The following is a 21,448-nucleotide window of genomic DNA, read 5'->3' on the forward strand; positions in this document are numbered from 1 at the left end:
GATTTAAGTTTTGTTTTAATCTACGATTTAAAAGTTTACGGCATTTAAATAAGCATAAATAATCAGCTTAAAGCCATAGGTAAGGAAAATGTTTGAATATTTTTTTTACGGTAACATTATATTAGTCGAGTTACAATATACTTGACGATAAAAGATATTATTAGTACATTCTCCTTTAAAAAAGATTTTTGTGTTTATTTAAGTAGTTACTTATATGTAGCAAGTATAATTACTATCTATTCTTTAATCAACTAATGGGCCGTCTTCATAATGGCCAGCGTTGGCCCAACAAATGATCGTTGATGTTTGCCGCCATTACGGTGATTACGAATAAACATCTACAATGACGACCGAACATACCAATTAGGGCAATTACACTATCGTGATTGCCTCTACTCGCCCAACACTGCCCATTGTGAAGAGAGCCCATATAAGATTATGATGAAAGATGTACCTGTATTCCCGTAAATATTTCTCATGTTGATCTAAAATAATCTTTTTTTCTTGCGCACTAACGACAGCCACAGAATTTCGTAACGTTGTTAATTTACTCTCAATTTTCGATATATTTGCGTTTATTTCTTCAATTTGTTTTTTAGCTGCGTCTGATGTGGGCGTCGTTAATAAGTTTTTGAGGCGATTCTCCACTGTTTTTAAATTATTTCTCTTTTCTTCTAACTCGTAAGAGAGGGACTTAAATTGTGCGTCGTAGTCTGAAACAGACATATTTAATCTAATTTGAAATATTTTCTATATATTTTTATGATAAAGTTAGATTCATTTGTGTTTTAAATTATTGTGATAAGAAGTAATGTTCGACTATTATTGTGAAAAAAATAAAATATCTTTATATTATATACCTATTAAATATTATAGTAGTATAAACTGTAGTTTGTACAATCTATAAAAGTAAAGGCATATGTCTAATATTATGTCTTACCTAAATCGCTTATTTCATTCAATATCGTATACAAATTGTACATTATAAGTTAATTTATACAACTAGTTAATATTCACAACAGATATTACCTATTCGATGTACCATATCCATTAAATGAATATCAAAATCATTATTCCATTACATTTACATACCCAATATTAGAATACAGTCCGTTTATATATATATGTTTTATAAGACTTATATTATTTACCTAATTTGTTCCATGACCGAAACATAACTACTAATAAATTAATATAGTACACTATACCTTCAATATCACAAGATCCATCTACATTATCGGGTTGAATAGCAGCATAAACTTTTTGCTTTCCATAAAGTTTGCATTTTATTTTTCCCGCCTCGGAAAGTGCATCGAGCGTTTTCTGAACTACACCTTTCGTAAACGCGCCCCTCAAATTAACTGTCACATCAGCACACGAATATGGCCTGTTTGTATCTTCCAAATACTTTAATACAGCTTCATTCGCCATATTTTTAAACAATAAATAGTACACACGAATCTATAAATAAAAATTACCAATTCAATATTCAAATTGCAGTGCGAAAATATGACAAGCGAAAAGGCGCGTAATTTTTTTTTTTTTAATTCACGCAGCACGCAAAATTTTATATACAGCCAGTCAAGCAATGTCACATCAAATTAACCCTACGGTTATTAAATTAACTAGGTAACTTATTATGTCCGTTTTTTCTTATAATTTTATATATATTTTAATATTATGTTATTCCCATACAACAATCTAACGGACAGTCGTAAAATATATGAGATGATGACATCATGTCAGCTTTTGCGGTATTATATCATTTAATAAAAAATATAAACTATATCAGCTATGAAATGAAACAACCTGTCAGTTAATCAAAGTTTTTTGATATAATATTATTATTCATTATCTATGCTTTCGTACGGCCGGCGGTACAGTTCATCATTTTTTGTGTTCACCACAGTTTATTATTTTATGAGTGTATAAACACAAAGTTTCGTTTTTTTTTTTCCTTTTTTAAATTAATTATTCTGATTTTCTCAGGGTCGAGATGCAACACCGTATCTAGAAAGAAATCGAGTTGGCCGTGACGCTATTGACTCGGCCGCTGCGTTAACAGACATGGGCAAGTATCTGTTCAGGGAAAGACGGCTGCCGGTGTACGACATTGCTGTTGCCATCACGAAGTAAGTTCCATTGCTATCCGCTAAAAAATAAAGATTGTCTATGCCGGTTTTGTCTGTGGATTTAAAATATTATTAGAGCCAATAACTTTTAAATTGTGTAGGGATATCGTCATGAATAAATACTAGTAGTGTGTAATGATGAGAATTGTTAAGTTTTCGTATGTTTTTACTAGATTATTTTGTTACATGAGTAGATATGTGCGTGCACGATACTTACGCAAGTCTCTAAGGTAAAGAATAAAGATATTGGGAAATTATTACAATGGACAGTTCATATTGCACATTAAATTTAATTGAGCGTTCAATAAAAGCTTTAATAACACACGAATAATAGATTGCTGGTAATAAACCGTGGCATTTAAGTGTCTTTTTATGAATAATATCCTACTACAGTCTTCTATGTAGCCACACTTTTCATCAGCTGTTCCTTTTTTTTTTTATTACAAATGAACCTTGTGATAAATATTGTAACCTTAACTAAGCATAATGTACCCGAACTAAATATATAATTTCCTTATTTTTTATCATACCGGATTGCGTGTGGATGTAACAGGTAATGCGGTAAGTATAGCACAATTTACTTGGCGCCATTATTAAAAAAGAAGTTTCAAAAGTCTCTCGTCAACTGTCACTATAATCAATGTAATTCAATATCGTCGACTGTAAATTATGTGCGGTGGAGGTCGCAACGACACGTCAACGTTGAATGAAGACACAAAAACTGATTTTACCAACAGGTATGACATGTGCCGACGACGCAAGGGTGGTCGCTGTACAAAAGGCACCGCTGGTAATTTAATTTTATACCGAAACGTTTAAAATGGCGCGTGGTGTTGACATATTCAGCATTAACAGCAGCTTAAGAGTGACATAATTCGGCTTGATAATTTTTTTTAATGTTCGAGGTTAAGGATTTGGTAATGGCGCTAAATTTGCAACCATAGACAATATTCTATTCGTTTTTTCAAATTTACATTTTATAGATGAACGCGAATAGAATGTTGGCTAATATTTGCATAACAATACACGATTATTATGCTTACATAATTTTTTGATTAGGTACATCCAATACGAAATGAGCTCGACTTTAAAGAACCGAACTTTGGAGACTATCCATATACATGTGTTGCCAATTTATTGAGTTGTATATTTGCGTGGATTTCAGACTAGACATGTGCAGGAGACAATACGCGAACGATGCTTGCAATAGAGGGACAGCAGGTAGGCGTGTGCGAAGATTTAATATAAATATCCCAAGCACGCCTGTAAATCACCAATGTCCCTTACCTTTCGATCACGTTAATTCACATTGGGTCCCAAACCTTGTATCCGATTCCGTGATCATTCGCACCTTGTGAATAATCTACTTAATTAGCAATTTCATGTACAATTTACAACTTTAAACGTCATTGATACGATTTTTATGACTTCGTGTTTTAACGCATCTACATAGCATATGCAGATGAGTTGAAATATGAAGATAAAAATTGATACAAATTCTAATCGTTTGAAGTTCTAAGTTTATAGTAAAGCATTGTCTCTCTGTTGTATTCTCTTCTAGATCATATAGATATTCAATATTCATGTATATAAAACTTATCGACCTTGTAGTTTAGACATTAATACCATTTGTACATGACCATTACTCATTTAATGAAAAATAGACATGCGTTCAACTTGACTTTACTATCTACGACGTCATTCAACTAAATACATATTATATTTCCTAATTCTATTGGTATCCAATTTCTATCTTCACTTACATAATACCTTCGTTACTGTTTCAGAAGTGTAGTTTGTGTATTAGTACACGAAATTACTACCTATCATTAAAATAAAATTACTGTTAACATCTTTAAGTCGCGTCTCGTTATGAGGAAATACGTGCCAGCAAAAACTACATGACAGTAATTAGCCATTAAAGAATAGACAAAAACTGTAGAGTTTCGTCATAGACTATAAAGACTCGTATTTGCATGTTGACATGGTAAAGATCGGCCATAAAATTTCAACATAATGATTGGCTTCTTGCTTTACCTTTCAAAAGAGCACCGGTCCATCTTCTCATAAACATGAAAGTTGCGTAAGGTCATTGAGGGACCAGTTGGCCCTACCTTACTTGCGCGAGGACATAGCCAAGCATGTATTCAACAATGTAATTATGTGTATCAAGATATTTGGTCCTTTTGCAAAAAAATTAACTAACCTTTTGCGACGCTACGAGATCTTTTTTATTAATATCTATGGATACTCTTATTTATCTTCTAATTTTCTATGCAAACAAACTTTAAATTTATAGTCTTTAAAATCTTGAAAGCTCTCAATAAGGAATATTTAAATATTACTCGTTATTTGTAAATACTTTGTTTATATTATATAGTATTTATTGCAATCGGGTTCTAATTTCCTAACTCTAAACTTCGGTGACAGTACTAATAAATAATATTTTCTACACATTGCTTGCATGATTTACGCCTTATAGCACTAGATTATCTATCGATCATCGACTTTCCGTAAGTACAAGTACATTATCATATTTCTGTTCAATTCATTTTACTATATGTTATCCTCACATCGTACCTACCAAATATCATAGACAACCTCAAACCTACAAACCTTTCCTTTTTTGAATTTTTTGATTTTTTTTTTTTTTGCGTACGAAATGTTAGCAAAGAGTTTTAATATTTTTCTGTCTAGGTTTCGCATACGTTGGCGGCGCATGCGTAGTAAACAAGAGATTGGAAAAGGTGAATTCTGTTGCCATCATTGAGGATACTGGCGGATTCTCTGGTATCATCGTTGCTGCTCATGAAGTTGGACATTTGTAAGTCTGTTACTACCTTTACATTCAAACTGTGAAATTTAAATATTTAGAGCGAGATTTCTATACCTACGAGTGCATATGTATTATGTGTTCGATTAAAAGCAATTTCTGAAGTAGGATCACATTTACGGAAAAGCGTAATATTAATTGACATGATTACTAGCAATATAATTAATATAAAGCTGTCATTAGAAGCAAGCAAGGCAATAATTATGTGTTTTTAGAAGCAATGAAAGCAAGCAAGAATGGATGTTTTGTTAATATAAGCACTTAATTTCTACATTTGGTCCCAGACTTGGAGCAGTTCACGATGGAAGTCCACCACCATCCTACCTCGGTGGTCCTGGCGCTGAGAAATGTAGATGGGAAGACGGCTTCATCATGTCGGACTTGAGGCACACGGAGAAGGGCTTCAGATGGTCACCTTGCAGTGTGCAGAGTTTCCATCACTTTTTGAAGTAAGATAGCAATCTAAAAAAATATTTCAGTATGATGAATACTATGAGTTAAAAGAAATAGAGAAAATTAACTTTTCAACATCTAAACTTTAAACTAAAATATCGCAAGATAACGTTAGAAGATAACCTTTAATTTTATTGGTATCCTTTTGGAACATATTTTACTTTAATCACTGCGACTGTGTGCATGCAGATGATTGAGCTCCCTTAACGCCAAGAGACATTCTAGTTCTTAGAAGCTATATTTGAAGTTATACTTCTTTTGGCGCGATAGAGAAAAATGATGAGAGTGAATTTTTACAATGCGCGCGCACACCGACACCTAAATTTAACAGCATGAAGTTAGTTCTAGGTGGTATGAAAATTGATAACTATGTTCAAGTTGTATATTATTCTAGTATTTTTTCCATACGCCAAAGAAGTATAACTTCTAACGCGTGTACTTATACACACACCCTTTTTACCTTAAACGAAACATTTTCCAATACTTCAAAATACATCAACTATCCAAAAATCTTATGAGGCTATATTATTGTATTTCTTGTATTTATATTATGTTATTTATTAGTTATTTCCAAATTTCAGTGGGGACACAGCAACATGTCTATACAATTCGCCGCACGAGGACGACTCGCTGCCGCGCGTGTTGCCGGGCCGCTTGCTAACACTGGACGCGCAGTGCCGGAAGGATAGAGGCACGAGGTATGGGGACATTTATACATTGAGATAATAGTACTACGTATGGAGGAGACACCACGAACAAAATCTGTGCGCCATTTTTTTGCTCTAACTAAGTTTTAAAAATTATTATCTAGTTAGGTACTTACCGATGAAAGTTATTCCTTTGCACTTTTCCGTATTATTTGTATTATTTGTGCAATATCGTAACACACACGAAGGCATATTTGATGCGTTTCACTTTAAAACAAATAAAAAATGAGCGTGCAGTTACGCCATATGGCGTATGTTGAGCGGTTATCTCAATGCATTTATATGAGATTTTACTGTATTTTCTGAATGTTTTACGATGTTTGTGGAAAGTTGGAAATGTATACTCATTAATCATATAGAAAGTGGGAATATTCTGTAGGGTAGTATAATGGAGTTATTTGGTATAGACAATAACTTTGATTTCAAATTCAAATTAAGACTCCTTAAGTATGTTTTGTCTATGGATTTTACATAGGTGGCTTTAGTTTCCTTAAAAACAAAAACAAAAAGAGTGTATGCAGTACAGGATCGAATTTACCAACTACCGACACAGAAAGTTGTTATTAGATAAATCCATAGATAAAAATCTATCAGTTTTTTTACCACTATATTTTACACGGATCTTTGTTTTCTTCATTTTATCTGCTTCGGTTTTCGCTATAAGCAGGTGTTGCCGAATTTATTTATTGCACGGATTTATTTTACTTATTATCTATACTAATATTATAAAGCTGAAGAGTTTGTTTGTTTGCTTGAACGCGCTAATCTCGGGAACTACTGGTCCGATTTGAAAAATTCTTTCGGTGTTAGATAGCCCATTTATCGAGGAAGGTTATAGGCTATATATCATCACGCTACGACCAACAGGGGTGGAGCCACGGGGGTGAAACCGCGCGGAGCACTAGCTGCTCCGTAAATAAAAATCATCATTTCATTAAAATTCTTCCAGCGCATGTTTCAAAGACGAGCGGGTATGTGCCCAACTGTTCTGCTTCGACGCAGCAAGCGGCTACTGCGTTGCGTACAGACCCGCCGCTGAGGGCTCGCCTTGTGGGGACGGACAGGTGAGATTTTTTGTGTTTTTGAAGTGACACTTCTTTATCGGGGTTGTAAAAAAATTTAGCGTAACATTTTTTCGTTACGCGTGATATTTTTCCGTTACGCGCCATCTTTTTCTTATCCCTACCACGCGTGATTCGACGTATTTCTGTAAAGTTGCATACAGTAAATTATTTTTTGAAAAATAAGGTCATAAAGAAGTTTCACTTCTTACGTGTGCACACTGGTACACGCACACATTTTTTTGATATAAAAAAATACTCTTTTTGAATTTCTTTTTTCACACATATCAAAAGTTTAAACTGTTTGTAGTAGTAGAAGGTAGAATATAGAATGCAATTCAAATTTTATGGAGTTCCGAGTTGTTTAAATTATTGAATTATCGTATCATAATATGTTACGCATTTATGTCTGTCTAAAAAAAAATAACACAAAACTAAATACCTACTTACTAATTTGACTTAAAATTAGAGAATATAGAATGCAATTCAAATTTTATGGAGTTCAGTTTAAATTATTGAATTATCGTATCATAATATGTTACGCATTTCTGTCTGTCTAAAAAAATATAACACAAAACTAAATACTTACTTAGTTACTAATTAGACTTAAAAATAGTTATTTCCACACTAACGTTTCAAACATATATTTAAATGCGAAATCTTTTATAACATGTTGAGTACAACCAACCTCACATTAACATTGCTTATCGATTGTTGTACGAATTATAAATTATTACACACAACATTGGTTATTTATGTAAATATCGCTTCATAGGTGGTCCATTATCCATAATAGTATGTTAAGCGTATCATTCTGTGCAAATCAATAAATATAGGCGTGAAATTACTGTCATTCCATTTGTAAATTATTTAAAGTTACACATACCACATTATAATAATATGGTAATCTATACTAATATTATAAAGCTTGTTTGTTTGTTTGGTCGCGCTAATCTCAGGGACTACCAGTCCTATTTGAAAAATTACTTCGGTGTTAGATAGCCAATTTATCGAGGAAGGCTATATGCTATATATCATCACGGTAAGACCAACAGGAGCGGAGCAACGCGGGTAAAACCGCGGGGCACAGCTATTAAGTAATAATAAGAGGCAATTCCTGTAGATTATGTATTCGTAACTCGATAGATGTTACGATGCAATGATGTAATGGTTACATTCACTGATACTCGTGTTACAGTTATCACGTTTTATGGTAGAAAGCGTGATGTTATGTGTAACAATTATTTCAATGTCAAATACCGTTTCCGTAATGGGAATAGCGATGCGGTCTAGGTTGGACAATGAACCTCGTGTACTAATAATTATTGTAAAATTAAATTGTAAAACTGACACGATTAAAAAGAGCAACTATGGAGTTTCTTGCCGGTTCTTCTCCGTAGATACTGCTATCCGAATCGGTGGTAAATGTTAAAAATATGTAATGACGTTTCAAAAGTGCTTCTAGAAGAAGTCTCATTGAATAAATAAATGTTTGAGTTTGAGTTTGAGTTCTTGCATAGGTATAAATATAGGCGTGAAATTACTGTCATTCCATTTGTAAATTATTTAAAGTTACACATACCACATTATAATAATATGGTAATCTATACTAATATTATAAAGCTTGTTTGTTTGTTTGGTCGCGCTAATCTCAGGGACTACCAGTCCTATTTGAAAAATTACTTCGGTGTTAGATAGCCAATTTATCGAGGAAGGCTATATGCTATATATCATCACGGTAAGACCAACAGGAGCGGAGCAACGCGGGTAAAACCGCGGGGCACAGCTATTAAGTAATAATAAGAGGCAATTCCTGTAGATTATGTATTCGTAACTCGATAGATGTTACGATGCAATGATGTAATGGTTACATTCACTGATACTCGTGTTACAGTTATCACGTTTTATGGTAGAAAGCGTGATGTTATGTGTAACAATTATTTCAATGTCAAATACCGTTTCCGTAATGGGAATAGCGATGCGGTCTAGGTTGGACAATGAACCTCGTGTACTAATAATTGTAAAATTAAATTGTAAAACTGACACGATTAAAAAGAGCAACTATGGAGTTTCTTGCCGGTTCTTCTCCGTAGATACTGCTTTCCAAATCGGTGGTAAATGTTAAAAATATGTAATGACGTTTCAAAAGTGCTTCTAGAAGAAGTCTCATTGAATAAATAAATGTTTGAGTTTGAGTTCTTGCATAGGTATAATTTGTTAGTATATATGCAAAATTGGTAGACTAATTTTTTTTTTTCTTGATACTGCAAATTTTCAATATTTTACACTAATATGCATTACATAAAGAGTACAAGAGTCAAGACAGTATAATCTAAGTATACCCCATAAAATTATCTCCGCTTATTTAATATCCTTCCTTTCACTAACAACTTTTCCGTTCTATAAGTCTCGAAATACCTGTTACTTTATAAAGTATTCCAATTGATTTAATTTTTACCTAGGATTTTAAATCTATACTAATATTATAAAGCTGATGAGTTTATTTGTTTGAACGCGCTAATCTCGGGAACTACTGGTCCGATTTGAAAAATTCTTTCAGTTTTAGATAGCCCATTTATCGAGGAAGGCTATAGGCTTTATATCATCTCGCTAAAACTAAGAGGAGCGGAGCACTGCGGGTAAAACCGCGGAGCACAGCTATTTGTATATGTAAATTGGATTAATTTATTATTAATTCCAACCATTCCCAGTATTGCATAAACGGTCGGTGCATCACCGAACACGAGAACATAATACCGGACTACTCGCAGCACACGCCGAGCTACGTGCGGCCGGAGACGAGTCCGTTCTATGGGAATATAACGAGGTAATGTGTATTTTATTTACTAGGGCATAGAGTTCATAGTCTATTGTGGATGATAATAATGTCTCTAGCTACAAATGTTTGCAGGCGTTTTATGTGCCAATTGGTAGCCTTAGAAAAAAAAGTATTTTTTATAATATTAACTACTTATGAAATCACAAAGTCATTATTATCATGCACATGACGAGCAAACTGGCTTTTTTAAACTTATGTTTTATACTACAGTAGTCAGTAGCAGAGAGTTTACTGAATTGATTTAGAAAGTAATTAACCGAATAATTGTACTTAATTATTTCAACAACTAAGTAATCTAAGTTAGTTACTACATATTTACATTATTTTCAAATTGAATGTGTCGTTATTGCATTACTACGATAAAATACTAATAATGTTTTTTGCAAACACATATACAGTATCGAAGACACAACACAGCCATATGTAGCTAGCACACCAGCGTCACCTATCTACCAACAGAACTATTATACAAATTACCAAAGAAATACAAACTCGGAAGTCACAGTAACAACAACGACGACAACAGAGAACCCATACAATTATTACTACTATAGTACACAAGGACCAAAAGAATACACGGAAAAAGTAACGGAATTGACAAAACCGAGCGTCTCCTATCCGCCATCTTTAAATCAATTTTCTGTGTCCACCACGAGAAGCCCGTATGATTTCAATGAATTTTTCGCGAAAACAACGAAAGCGCCTGAAACGAAGAAAGGTTTCTTCAACAAGGAAGACCTAGAGAGTTACTTTTCGAGAGGTACCACAAAGAATCCGTCCCCAGACAAGGGCACCAAGTCAATATTCAAATTCGGCACCTACTACTCTCAAGGGAAGTCCTCCGATAACTCAATAAGACCAGACGCAAATTCGCAACAAGTACAAATTGAACCAGCGAGATTGGTTTACTCGTATCAGAGGAATCTCACGTCTGGAGAGCTTATTCGAACATAAATGTGCCAAAATACTTATTGGTAAGGATACAGAACGAATTTGGATCAAAATTCATACTTCGCTCTCATGGATGATCATACTTCTGCATTGGACACCACAATCGTTTTCATACATCGTTACTTCGCCCCTTTTTCCTTCACGAGTCGAACCTGTGACAATCATGCCATCTCACTCTTGTAACATAAGATGTAAATTAATAAGAGCGAGATGTGTGCGCTTCAAACTCAATCACTCACATGTGTGCTACGTTCAACTATGGAATGTCCTTGTATTCTTTCAGCAATATGTATTTAAAAACAATTTCCTAATGTACATAACTCAAGAACCATCATGAAACTACCCATTCCTCTACACTTCAGTCATTGAACTTTACATATTGTACATGTGTGTGTCTTTCTATACATTTACTCTACTCTACTTTACTTTATGCCTACTCTTGTATGCATGAAATATATCGTACAATAATCGTCAAACTTTTCAATAAAAAAAAATGTTTAAAATGCCCTCCAAATGTGTTAGGTTTGTATTAAAATGTTGAAACAACAGCTATAGTTACTATGATGACCATTTTTGTACGATATACCTACCTAATCACTTACAACTTTTTGCTTGTCAATAAAAATTATATTGTATTCTAATACATATAATATACCTACCAACATTAATTACTTACCCTTTTCAAAAGTTAATGATACACAGAAATAAAAATCAAACAATTTTCCAGCCACAAAAAATATCTAAGATCGTTTTTCAATACCTACCTACCTCTAATTTAAACATTTTGGAAAAGTAATTTTAAAACTAAGAACAAAGATATCTTACTAATAATTAAATTAATAAATTATCTTTCATTCTTAATAATGGAATAATAAAACCTTTAGATATTTATTTACAATTGTATTTATTTGTTTAACTTACACTTTATGTTGCAGTAGCCGCCACTAGCGAATCGAGCGGAAAACAAAACAGAAGACTGCTAGCTGGATATGACAAACGAAGCAATGGCGCCAAATCGCCTGGTCCTGAACCGTCAAATCCAGTCCTTATTTTGCAGATTGTGAAGTGTTCGCATATTAAACTTGAATATTACCCTTTGAATTTGTAATTTGTTTTATCATAAAAATGTTACTTTTTTATTTTTGACATATAAATGCGCGGCAAACGTTATGTCACAAATCATAACGCTTGTCAAAACAAAATTGCCATAAAATTGTAGGTAGTTGTACAATGCAGCTTTTCTTATAACGAAGTAATATCATTAAAAAAAATTGTTCCTAAATCAGACTCATGTGGGTAATATTCAAAATACAGCGGGTAAAATGTGCGCAATACTAGTTTGTTTGAAAAAACGTGTCTGAAGACAATTAGTGTCAGGCATTGTTCTGTGAGTGATATTACAATGTGATTGTGTTTTTAATGGACTTTAAGTACATTAGCTTGTAACGATTGTGTATAAATACGATGAACAAGACGAAACAAGAATTCCTTAACATAGGTTGAATATATTTTTAGTCTATGGTATTTCGTTTAAAAACGGTTGTAAAATAGTATTTTTCTAAGAATAAAATAAAAGAAACTGCCAAGAAGTGCCTTTTATGAATAATAAATAAGATAATTAAGTCGATAGCGCTTCTTATTCTATTAAGGCCTACGAATTTGTATATTTGATGTTATCGAAAAGTTATTTTATCTATGTGCGGTTACAATTCTTTTTAAAATTAACTAAGGCCGGACTCGTATCCACTATTTATAATAATTATAATTTTAACTGACTTGGCGACTGGATCGCCTTTTATAGATATTTTTTACCTATTTCCTCTATGGCACTAAGTTCTACTTGCCAGTGTAAAATCGATAGCTTGTATAATATTTTCTTGTTATTTATGTGACATAGACAAATAAAGTTACCATAGATTAGTTTGGCAATTTTTTTTCACGAACAACTCAGTAATGTATTACTTGCCGACTATTTATTCTATTTATGTATGATGCCTTTGTCATTAAGTATGTTCTAAGAAAAAATACAAAATTAATTTCTATAACATCTTTTATTTCATCTACTTTCACACCCATCACCTAACTGTAAAACAACATTTGTAAACTTACATTCATAAAATTGTGTAGAATTACATATAGAATGTGAACACAAGCAAAATCAACCAATAATCAAAATATACATATTTTTATTTTTTTGTTCTCCAGTGCAAAATTAACAAAAGTCAAGGTCAAATGTGATAACTTATTTGTTAGAAATGTTTTATCAAATCACAATAATTATGCAAATTTATTATAAATTAATGATGCAAGCAACTTGTTTTATAAAATAGTAGAAACAGAATTTGATCAGTCATGGCTGTAAAATGCAAACTTTGTGAGCATTATATTTTGATTTAGGACTTTGGCAGGAGCCAAAGACCTAATTATTAAATGAAACTTCAAAAAATCCAGATGTTACTCAACAAAAAAAAAAACGTTTTTATTTATAAACAAGGTGCTTACAATTCACAATAACTTATTTTAACCAGCCTTCACAGGCATTTTGCTGGAGCCGACGTTCTTGACAAGCAGTTTTGTTAACATGCCCACAGAAAGGACAAACATTAGACCCGCCGGCATGAACTTTCTGCCATTGTAGTATCTGCGGAGACAAAATACTATTGTATTAAAGTGTTTATTAAATAATAATATTCATACCACAATATACATAATATTATACTTTGAATATCTTCGCCCAGTCCAAAAAAAAAAAGTCTAATCATATAATATATCTTTTCACCACATAAAAAAGTAGATTACATCACTCTCCAGCCAGATTTATGACACAAAAGACATGAAAGAAAGACAAACAAACAAATAAATTAGACACTTTCGCATTTATAAATCGGCAAAACTACATTCTAAATTTTATTTTGTACTAGCGGTCCGCCCCGGCTTCGCCCGTGGTACATATTCACGTTTTCTCTCCATAAGAACCATCCTCGTACTTCAAGGAATATAATAAAAAAAGAATTAACGAAATCGGTTCAGCCGTTCTAAAGTTATGCGCTTACCAACACATTTTGGGAATCATTTTTATATTAAAGATTAGTTATTTTGCATTATAAAGTTGACCACCCTAAAGAATGTTATGAGAATGCAAATACTTTTATTGAATATGAAACAAATAAAAGGGAATATATTATCTAGTAAATATTTAATTATTATACATTAGAATACAGAATCAAAACATCCTTAAATGAATTATGTCCAACTTTGTTGTTGATATAAAAAAATTGCTATGAATTCATATTAGTTTACTGTCTTGTTGGCGTTGGCTAAAAAATTACAAAAAAACACATGAATTCACTGCTCCGGCTGTTGCATTTAGGTACATATTTATATGTTACACTAGCTTACCGCCCGCGGCTTCGCCCGCTTTGTCTAAAACCGAATAAATTATATATGTACTAAAACCTTCCTCTTGAATCACTTTATCTATTAAAAAAAACCGCATCAAAATCCGTTGCATACCTAGTTTTAAAGATTTAAGCATGCAAAGGGTCATAGGGACAGAGAAAGCGACTTTGCTTTATACTATGTAGTGATATTAAAAGGGCAAGTAATAAAACAGACCTGTATCCCATTAATCCACCTAACGCAGTTGTTGTGCCCAGCATCAGTGTGTAGTTAGACGAATCTTGACTTAACTGGTAGGCTCCGACACCTGGAATGTTATTATGTAATTCTTACATCTTAATCTATATCAACATAAGTCATTAAATATGAATGGATATTTAGTTTTTTGTTTGTTGAATTGGCAAACTTTAATAAGTAAAATAACTAAAAAATTACTGGACGAGCAGCTAGCTATTGTACAAGTATTCCTTTATAATTCTCCAAATTTTGATCTCTATTATATACATATATTTATAAAAATTAATAATTTTCGTAACACATTTTATGAATTAAGAGTAGGAGTGGACCAATGTTCATTCTAATAGTAATTATTTAATTATTTGATTATAAATGGACAACAGTTTAAATTTAAAATATGTACATATATCATTTATTTATAAATTTCTTACCCAAGATTGATCCGAAAATAATTCCAGCACCTAGTGATGGTATAGAACCTGAAATTTATGAATTAAAAAACAAGATTATAATAATTTTCGTCTACATTTCGAGTACTTATCTTATCTTTTCTGGAATGTTCTTTTAAGAGGTTATAGTATTTTTAATATGAACCGGCGAACCATATAAGTAAACAAAACAAGTCACAAAATAAATAGTAACTCGCTAAATGGTCACATAGTAAGTATAGATATTAATCAATGATTGTGCAATTTTTTTTCTTCTATCTTATCTTATACTTTAGAATATCGGTATACACTAGAATTTTATATAAAAATAATGTGATAAAAAGTGGTCTGATAGACCTGTTTTCTAATTAGCATTCATAAAATCACAAACCAGCTTTGGCATATCCCATAATACCGCCAGCAGCAACAGTCGCAGCATATGCGAAGCCCAAAATATCGACTCCCATTGTTGATTCCTTAAAAATTACTTTACAAAATTATTATTGTAGTTACGACACGTCTTTCACAATGTACTATCTGCGTAGACAGAGTAACTAATAGACCCAATGACGATACCTTTCTCACTTACACAAGAAAGAGAGCGAAAATACCATAACAAATGCATAAGACAAAGACACAAATACCCAATTTTTTGTCCCTTAGTGTGTAACCTATTTTTCAAGATCCGCAACTTGAGTTGCGAAACAAACTTTGACAGTTCGTGCCTTCATCGTGCTTGGTGTTCGAATTTTGGATATTATTTAGTAAAAAATCGATACGAGTACATTGAAAAGACGGTGAAATTATCTTAATATAGACATCGAAGTAAATAGAATGGTGCGTTGTCGTGTTATTGCATGTATAAGCGATAGTGAGAAGAAAATTGCGGGTGTGTCTTTTCACGCGTAAGTACGACTTTATTGTCCTTATTTATAGTTTCTCAGTGATGATTATTTATACTTTAGCCTAAAGTAACAACAAGTCGCGTTAAAACAAGGAAACTATTAGCGTAATATCGATTTTTACATTCAATAACCTATAAACATCAACAAGTAAGTGTTGCCAGTGTCGGGAAAAATAATACCCCGATCATCAATAAAAAAATATTGATTTGACAATATGGCGAAACTCGAAAGTAAATGAATATGAAATCCCATAATAACCCAGTAATAACCCATAATAACCCAGCATCGAAAACATATTTTAATTTATTATTTCTCATAGTAATAATTGTGATTGACATAAAATTACACTTATAATTTTAGAGAACCTGAACTACCTGCGAGCATTAATTATTATTAACCTATGTTTATCGATTTGTTTCCAGATGATCCAGACCTACGTAATTAATGGATCGAAGTGGGAGAAAAGATTGGGTTCTCACAAAATATTGTAAAATATGAACAAGCCAATGAAAAAGTAAGAAATGTGTACACGAAATTAACATTGTTTCGTCATCAATAATCAATCTGCTTATATTTTTTTGTATCTACTAAATTGATTATAAAGACAAAAGAAAAATCTCGTAACTGGTTTTATTTAATTGCTCCTAAAAATATTTACCCTTTCCAAAACATCCGGGAGCTCGGATACTCATGGCAACATTCAACTTATACATTGACAAACTATCTTTGTCTCAGTCGCGGTTACAGAGTACCTTTGTCTATTAGTTTCTCCTAAGTTCTCTGTCTACGACTATCTGCGACAAATTGACATTTGACACAAAAGTGAAAGTCAACTGTCAAAAAATAAAAATATTTGACCAATGACTAAGCGTCTAAAACGTCTTAAGGCCCTACTCACGGTTCAACACAACCAACAATCTGCTGAAACAATTTGTTGCAGTCGCGATTGAGCGTTCTCTACTCACGATTCATCCAACCCTCAATCTGATGACCAGTGTTGCCAACTCAGTGGAATTTCCACTAGATCTGGGTGGTTTAGCTCCCCCATTTAGCGGACAAATATTGGTTTTAGTGGCTGGTGGATTTTCCTAGTGGTTTAGATGAGTTCAATTAGTGGTAAGGTACGACATTCAACCACTAGGAAGATTTATTTTGTGTCATGTTGTTTCAACGAACATTCGGGAATTCTCCGTTGTTTGTCTATTTCTTGAATATTTTTGATTATAAACTTTATTACTATTGATATAAAGTATGATTTGATGATTCAAAAGGTTATATGTTTATTCTGTATTTGTGTACAAAAACAATAATTGTCAGTACCTACGTATTGGCAACGCTTTACGCTGCGGCCGCGGCGGGTAGCTTCTAGCTTGACGTATTTTAATTAATTTTGTGAAGTAATATGGTTTTACATTAAATATGCCCAAACCACAATACACACCAAAATTTCTATCACAGAAATTTATTCTTCACATAGGTACTGAAACTCTAGAAGAAGCAGATTTTTCTAGATGATCTTTAAATGTAACAAAAATAAAAATAATTGGTTGCCTGTAAAGTCGGTATACGGGCGAAAGTTTTATGTGACAACGACTTTTTATGTCTGTCTCTCTCGCTCTTAGGCGGGCTAACCATGCCCGCGTGCCTCTTTCGGTGACTCATCGTAACGTTACCGAGCGTTACACTTTTTCATAAGTGACTCCCAGCCGCAACGCGGCTGCGCGATTGAGCCGAGATTGCACGGTTCCCAACTTAGGGGTTTTCCCCCCAGATTTAGGGGGTAAATAAGTGAGATAGGAGTTTTTTAGGGGTCTGAAATTTTTAGGGGTATTTTTAGGGATTTTTTTTTGACTGTTTAATATTTTTAAATTGATAATTACATAACTAGTTTTAATATTTATTTCTTGACCTAGCGACTCATAGCGACATCCAGTACGTAATTAAATAAAATTTTGCAAAGCATCATGATGGTCCGATTTACATTAAATCGAAATGGTGGATCTTGTACAACGTATTTTAATCCATCCAATAAAATGTTAAATTTATTCAACATGTATGATTTCAAAAACGCTGAATCTTCAGATGAAGACGAAATATTTTATGTATTAAATAACTTGTAATAAAAAGACTTTTGAAACATATTACAGCATATTATTTCTAAATCATCATGCATTTATATTTGTATGTTTTTTTAGGGGGACAACTGAATAATTTGGGCGTTTTTAGGAGTTTTTGACACAAACTTTAGGGATAAATATTTTTGAGAGTTGGTAACACTGCGAGATTGGAGCAATCACAATACTCACGTTCCAACACGCACACAATCTGCTGAGACAATTTGTCGGGTTGCTTCCGCGCCGATCCAATACACAACATGTTGGGTTACGCCCCCAACGTGCCCTCAACTATACTATTCACTACTACTTTAACGGTCCATCTTGACGTACGTCCCGCCAAGGTCATACACGATGCACGACGCATATTCACGGTCCATCCCCGCTGTACGTCAGCTCAAGGCTGCCAGTGTTGCCACCGAAGTATCAAGCTACCCACCAGAAGAGACCTCTGAAACCACCAGAAATCCACTGTGCTGGATGTATAAAGAGTAAATAAATATTTTTTAAAATGTGTTTTTTTGTACTTTTTGCAGTACCTAAGAATTTTTCATTATTTTTAAATGAATTATATGAATCCAAACATTCCAAATCTAAATTTATTTCAAGAGCTCATTTTTAATTAATTTTTAATGAAGCTCGGTTTCTCTCTTCCCGCCACTTCACATTCATGACCGAAAAGACTCTTTCAGTAAATGCTGAAGTGGCGGGAACAGAGAGTATAATATAGCTAATCATTTTTTTTAAACAAACAAATTCGTTAGGACATTTTTTTAAAATAAATTGCCATTTTTCTGCAGTGGACTTTTGCATAAAATCTTTGTTATTCAACAATTCGCCTTGGAGTTCTTTTAAAATAATAACTTCTGAATATAAACTGTCCATGTGTACTAGGTTGATCCAAAAGTAATGATAATTGGGTATTTCCTGTGTACATAAAAATATAAAATAACTGTTTCTTGCTTGCTCATGTAGAGTAAGTGCGCCAATTATGGACCACCATAAGGTTTTTTTGTAATAAAACTCAGAATTATAAAGATTAATCAGCCTTATATATTTTAAAAGGTTCGGTAGTTATTTAGGAACAAAATCAAATATTAGAATTCTCAAGGAACATTAACATCTTAGAAATAATCAACATTTTATAAAATATGTCATTATTGTACATTAGAAAAAAGTGTACAAAATATGGACCACATGGTTTTAAATATGGACCATACTGAATTTGGTACAAAATTATTGAAAAAAAGATGTCAAGATTGTAGGCTTGGTAGTTTTTCTTCCTCGGTTGCTGACAGTTTTCTTTAAATGCGGTATAGGCTGAAACACTTTTGACGAAAAATATGATTTAGATGATGTAGAACTAACTATTGAATCATTCATGGTCAGTGTTAACACTCCTGGTTGTGCATTTGCTTCATGATGTCCATCAACGAGTCTGGGGTGATGGTTCAATTACAGATTAAGGTGTGGGAGATGCAACAGCCTTTGTCTCAGGTAAGCAGTTATCGGGTTCAGGTACAACCGCCCTTTGCTGAGGTATCAGGTTATCAGGAATTATATCAACCGGTGTCGTTATATCGCGCGCTGGGTCATTAGAAGGCCCCTCTACTGCTTTATGTTATGCTAGTGTGATGTGCATAAAGGTATTTAATCACATTCCTAAAGAACTGCGTGAAATGCCAAAAAATGTAATGCATAGAAAATTGAAAATATGGTTAGCGGAAAAATGTTTTTATTCTTTAAATGAATTTTTTAAATAGTTAATTTTAATGTTATATTTTAATGTACCTATGTATATTTATATAATCTGTGATGTATTCTTGAAAAATTTGTATGCCAATTATTGGCGAATTGTGTGGACTATCTTATTAATTAAATCATGTGACCTTGTATCACCACAATTCTGACAAATAAATAATTTGAATTTGAATTTGAATTTGAATTTAATTGCATTAGCCATTGCCTCCTTATCCCATGTTTGTCTGTATTTGTAGATGTTATCCTTAAACAATCAAATTAAAATAAATTAAAATAAAACTGTTTGTAATATGGACCACTAGTCCATATTCAAAACATGCCGGTGGTCCATATTATAATACACATACATTTTTAGGGTAATATTGTTGCTAAGAAAAATATTTTAAACTATTAGATATATCAACTTATTATGAACGATTGTAAAGCAACTCACCTTTCCCCTGGTATAATTCACTTTTCCATACAGTAATATTTTATGGAGTTATGAGCTTACGAAGTTAGGTAAAAAATTACATCGCGCGATGACAAAAACGAAAAATGGCTGCCGTTAATGCGTACGCGCTCTCTGCCCAACGGCAAACGACTAGCGAGGCTCTGGTGGGGTGGTATTCAGTTTTCGGAGACCGATACCTACCTACGACTGATAGTTTTCGAGAAATGTAGGTAGTCCATATTACGGAACCAGTCCATAATTGGCGCACTTACTCTACTCACTACGTTATCACAAAACTAAACTAACTACTAAGTTATCACAAAAAAATCATATCAATAGGCCACGTTTCCAAGTATTTACATTAATTTCTGTTGGCAACACTGATCTGCTGTACAGCAAGCCTATTCACTGTCCATCTGCACGACGTTCGCGGTGGTGGGGGTGCTCGCTGGATGAAAAATTGGTCGTGCACATCCAGCAACGTAATAATAATAATTATTGACGTACGTCAATACTATTCACGGTCGTTTTGCGTCGTGCATCGTGTATGACCTTGGCGGGACGTACGTCAAGATGGACCGTGAATAAGACGTTCCTTTTGCACAGAATATTACAGCATACATAGTAGCCTTGGGAAAACTTCGTATTAACAGTGGCAATACCAAGTTAGGTGTGAAAGTGATAAAAAACATGAACTGGGCAATATTTTCTTGTTACACGTCAATGTTCATACCGAAATCTCCAGTGTATTAGATATATGCTTCTTGGTCAAATACAATGAATATGGAACAATGACATATGGAATCACAGGATTCCTTAAACGTCTTATTCACGGTCCGTTTGGACGTACGTCCCGCCAAGGTCATACACGATGCACGACGCAAAACGACCGTGAATAGTGTTGACGTACGTCAATAATTATTATTGTTACGTTGCTGGATGTGCACGACCAATTTTTCGTCCAGCGAGCACCCCCACCACCGCGAACGTCGTGCAGATGGACAGTGAATAGGCTTGCTGTACAGCAGATCAGTGTTGCCAACAGAAATTAATGTAAATACTTGGAAACGTGGCCTATTGATATGATTTTTTTGTGATAACTTAGTAGTTAGTTTAGTTTTGTGATAACGTAGTGAGTACATGAGCAAGCAAGAAACAGTTATTTTATATTTTTATGTACACAGGAAATACCCAA

At 33.4% G+C, this 21,448-nt stretch overlaps 2 protein-coding genes across 6 annotated transcripts in view; one reads left to right on the forward strand and one right to left on the reverse strand.

Moving 5' to 3' along the window:
* Positions 1–13,018, forward strand: part of LOC123701825 (A disintegrin and metalloproteinase with thrombospondin motifs 16) — a 126,996-nt gene extending 113,978 nt beyond the window's left edge. The window contains exons 9-17 of one of the 5 annotated variants that reach the window (XM_045649399.1): positions 1,990–2,132; positions 2,870–2,922; positions 4,830–4,956; positions 5,250–5,414; positions 6,000–6,116; positions 7,075–7,189; positions 9,898–10,013; positions 10,424–10,999; positions 11,912–13,018. In XM_045649399.1, the coding sequence (XP_045505355.1) occupies positions 1,990–2,132; positions 2,870–2,922; positions 4,830–4,956; positions 5,250–5,414; positions 6,000–6,116; positions 7,075–7,189; positions 9,898–10,013; positions 10,424–10,979 (1,392 nt within the window). In that variant the 3' untranslated portion in view covers positions 10,980–10,999; positions 11,912–13,018. Of the gene's footprint in view, positions 1–1,989; positions 2,133–2,869; positions 2,923–3,297; positions 3,354–4,829; positions 4,957–5,249; positions 5,415–5,999; positions 6,117–7,074; positions 7,190–9,897; positions 10,014–10,423; positions 11,000–11,911 lie in introns of all 5 variants that reach the window. The other 4 variants (XM_045649397.1, XM_045649398.1, XM_045649400.1 and 1 more) reach the window with 4 other exon arrangements.
* On the reverse strand, positions 13,009–15,576 carry LOC123701848 (transmembrane protein 14C). Its single transcript, XM_045649432.1, has 4 exons — positions 15,432–15,576; positions 15,044–15,091; positions 14,592–14,682; positions 13,009–13,617 (listed from the first exon to the last, which is right to left on the reverse strand). The coding sequence occupies exons 1-4, from the start codon at positions 15,505–15,507 to the stop codon at positions 13,497–13,499; spliced, it is 336 nt and encodes a 111-aa protein (XP_045505388.1). The 5' UTR covers positions 15,508–15,576; the 3' UTR covers positions 13,009–13,496.
* Positions 15,577–21,448: the final 5,872 nt, after the last annotated feature.

This window comes from Colias croceus, chromosome 22 (genome assembly GCF_905220415.1).
Source record: "Colias croceus chromosome 22, ilColCroc2.1".
NCBI lineage: Eukaryota > Metazoa > Arthropoda > Insecta > Lepidoptera > Pieridae > Colias > Colias croceus.

What these genes read in the sequence shown, in the direction of transcription:
- LOC123701848 (XM_045649432.1), bottom strand. Translation starts at nt 15,507, where the DNA reads ATGGGAGTCGATATTTTGGGCTTCGCATATGCTGCGACTGTTGCTGCT. An exon ending in TATTTTCGGATCAATCTTGG is followed by an intron (nt 14,683 to 15,043) that starts GTAAGAAATTTA and finishes ATAACATTCCAG; the next exon opens with GTGTCGGAGCCTACCAGTTA. An exon ending in GGTGGATTAATGGGATACAG is followed by an intron (nt 13,618 to 14,591) that starts GTCTGTTTTATT and finishes TTGTCTCCGCAG; the next exon opens with ATACTACAATGGCAGAAAGT.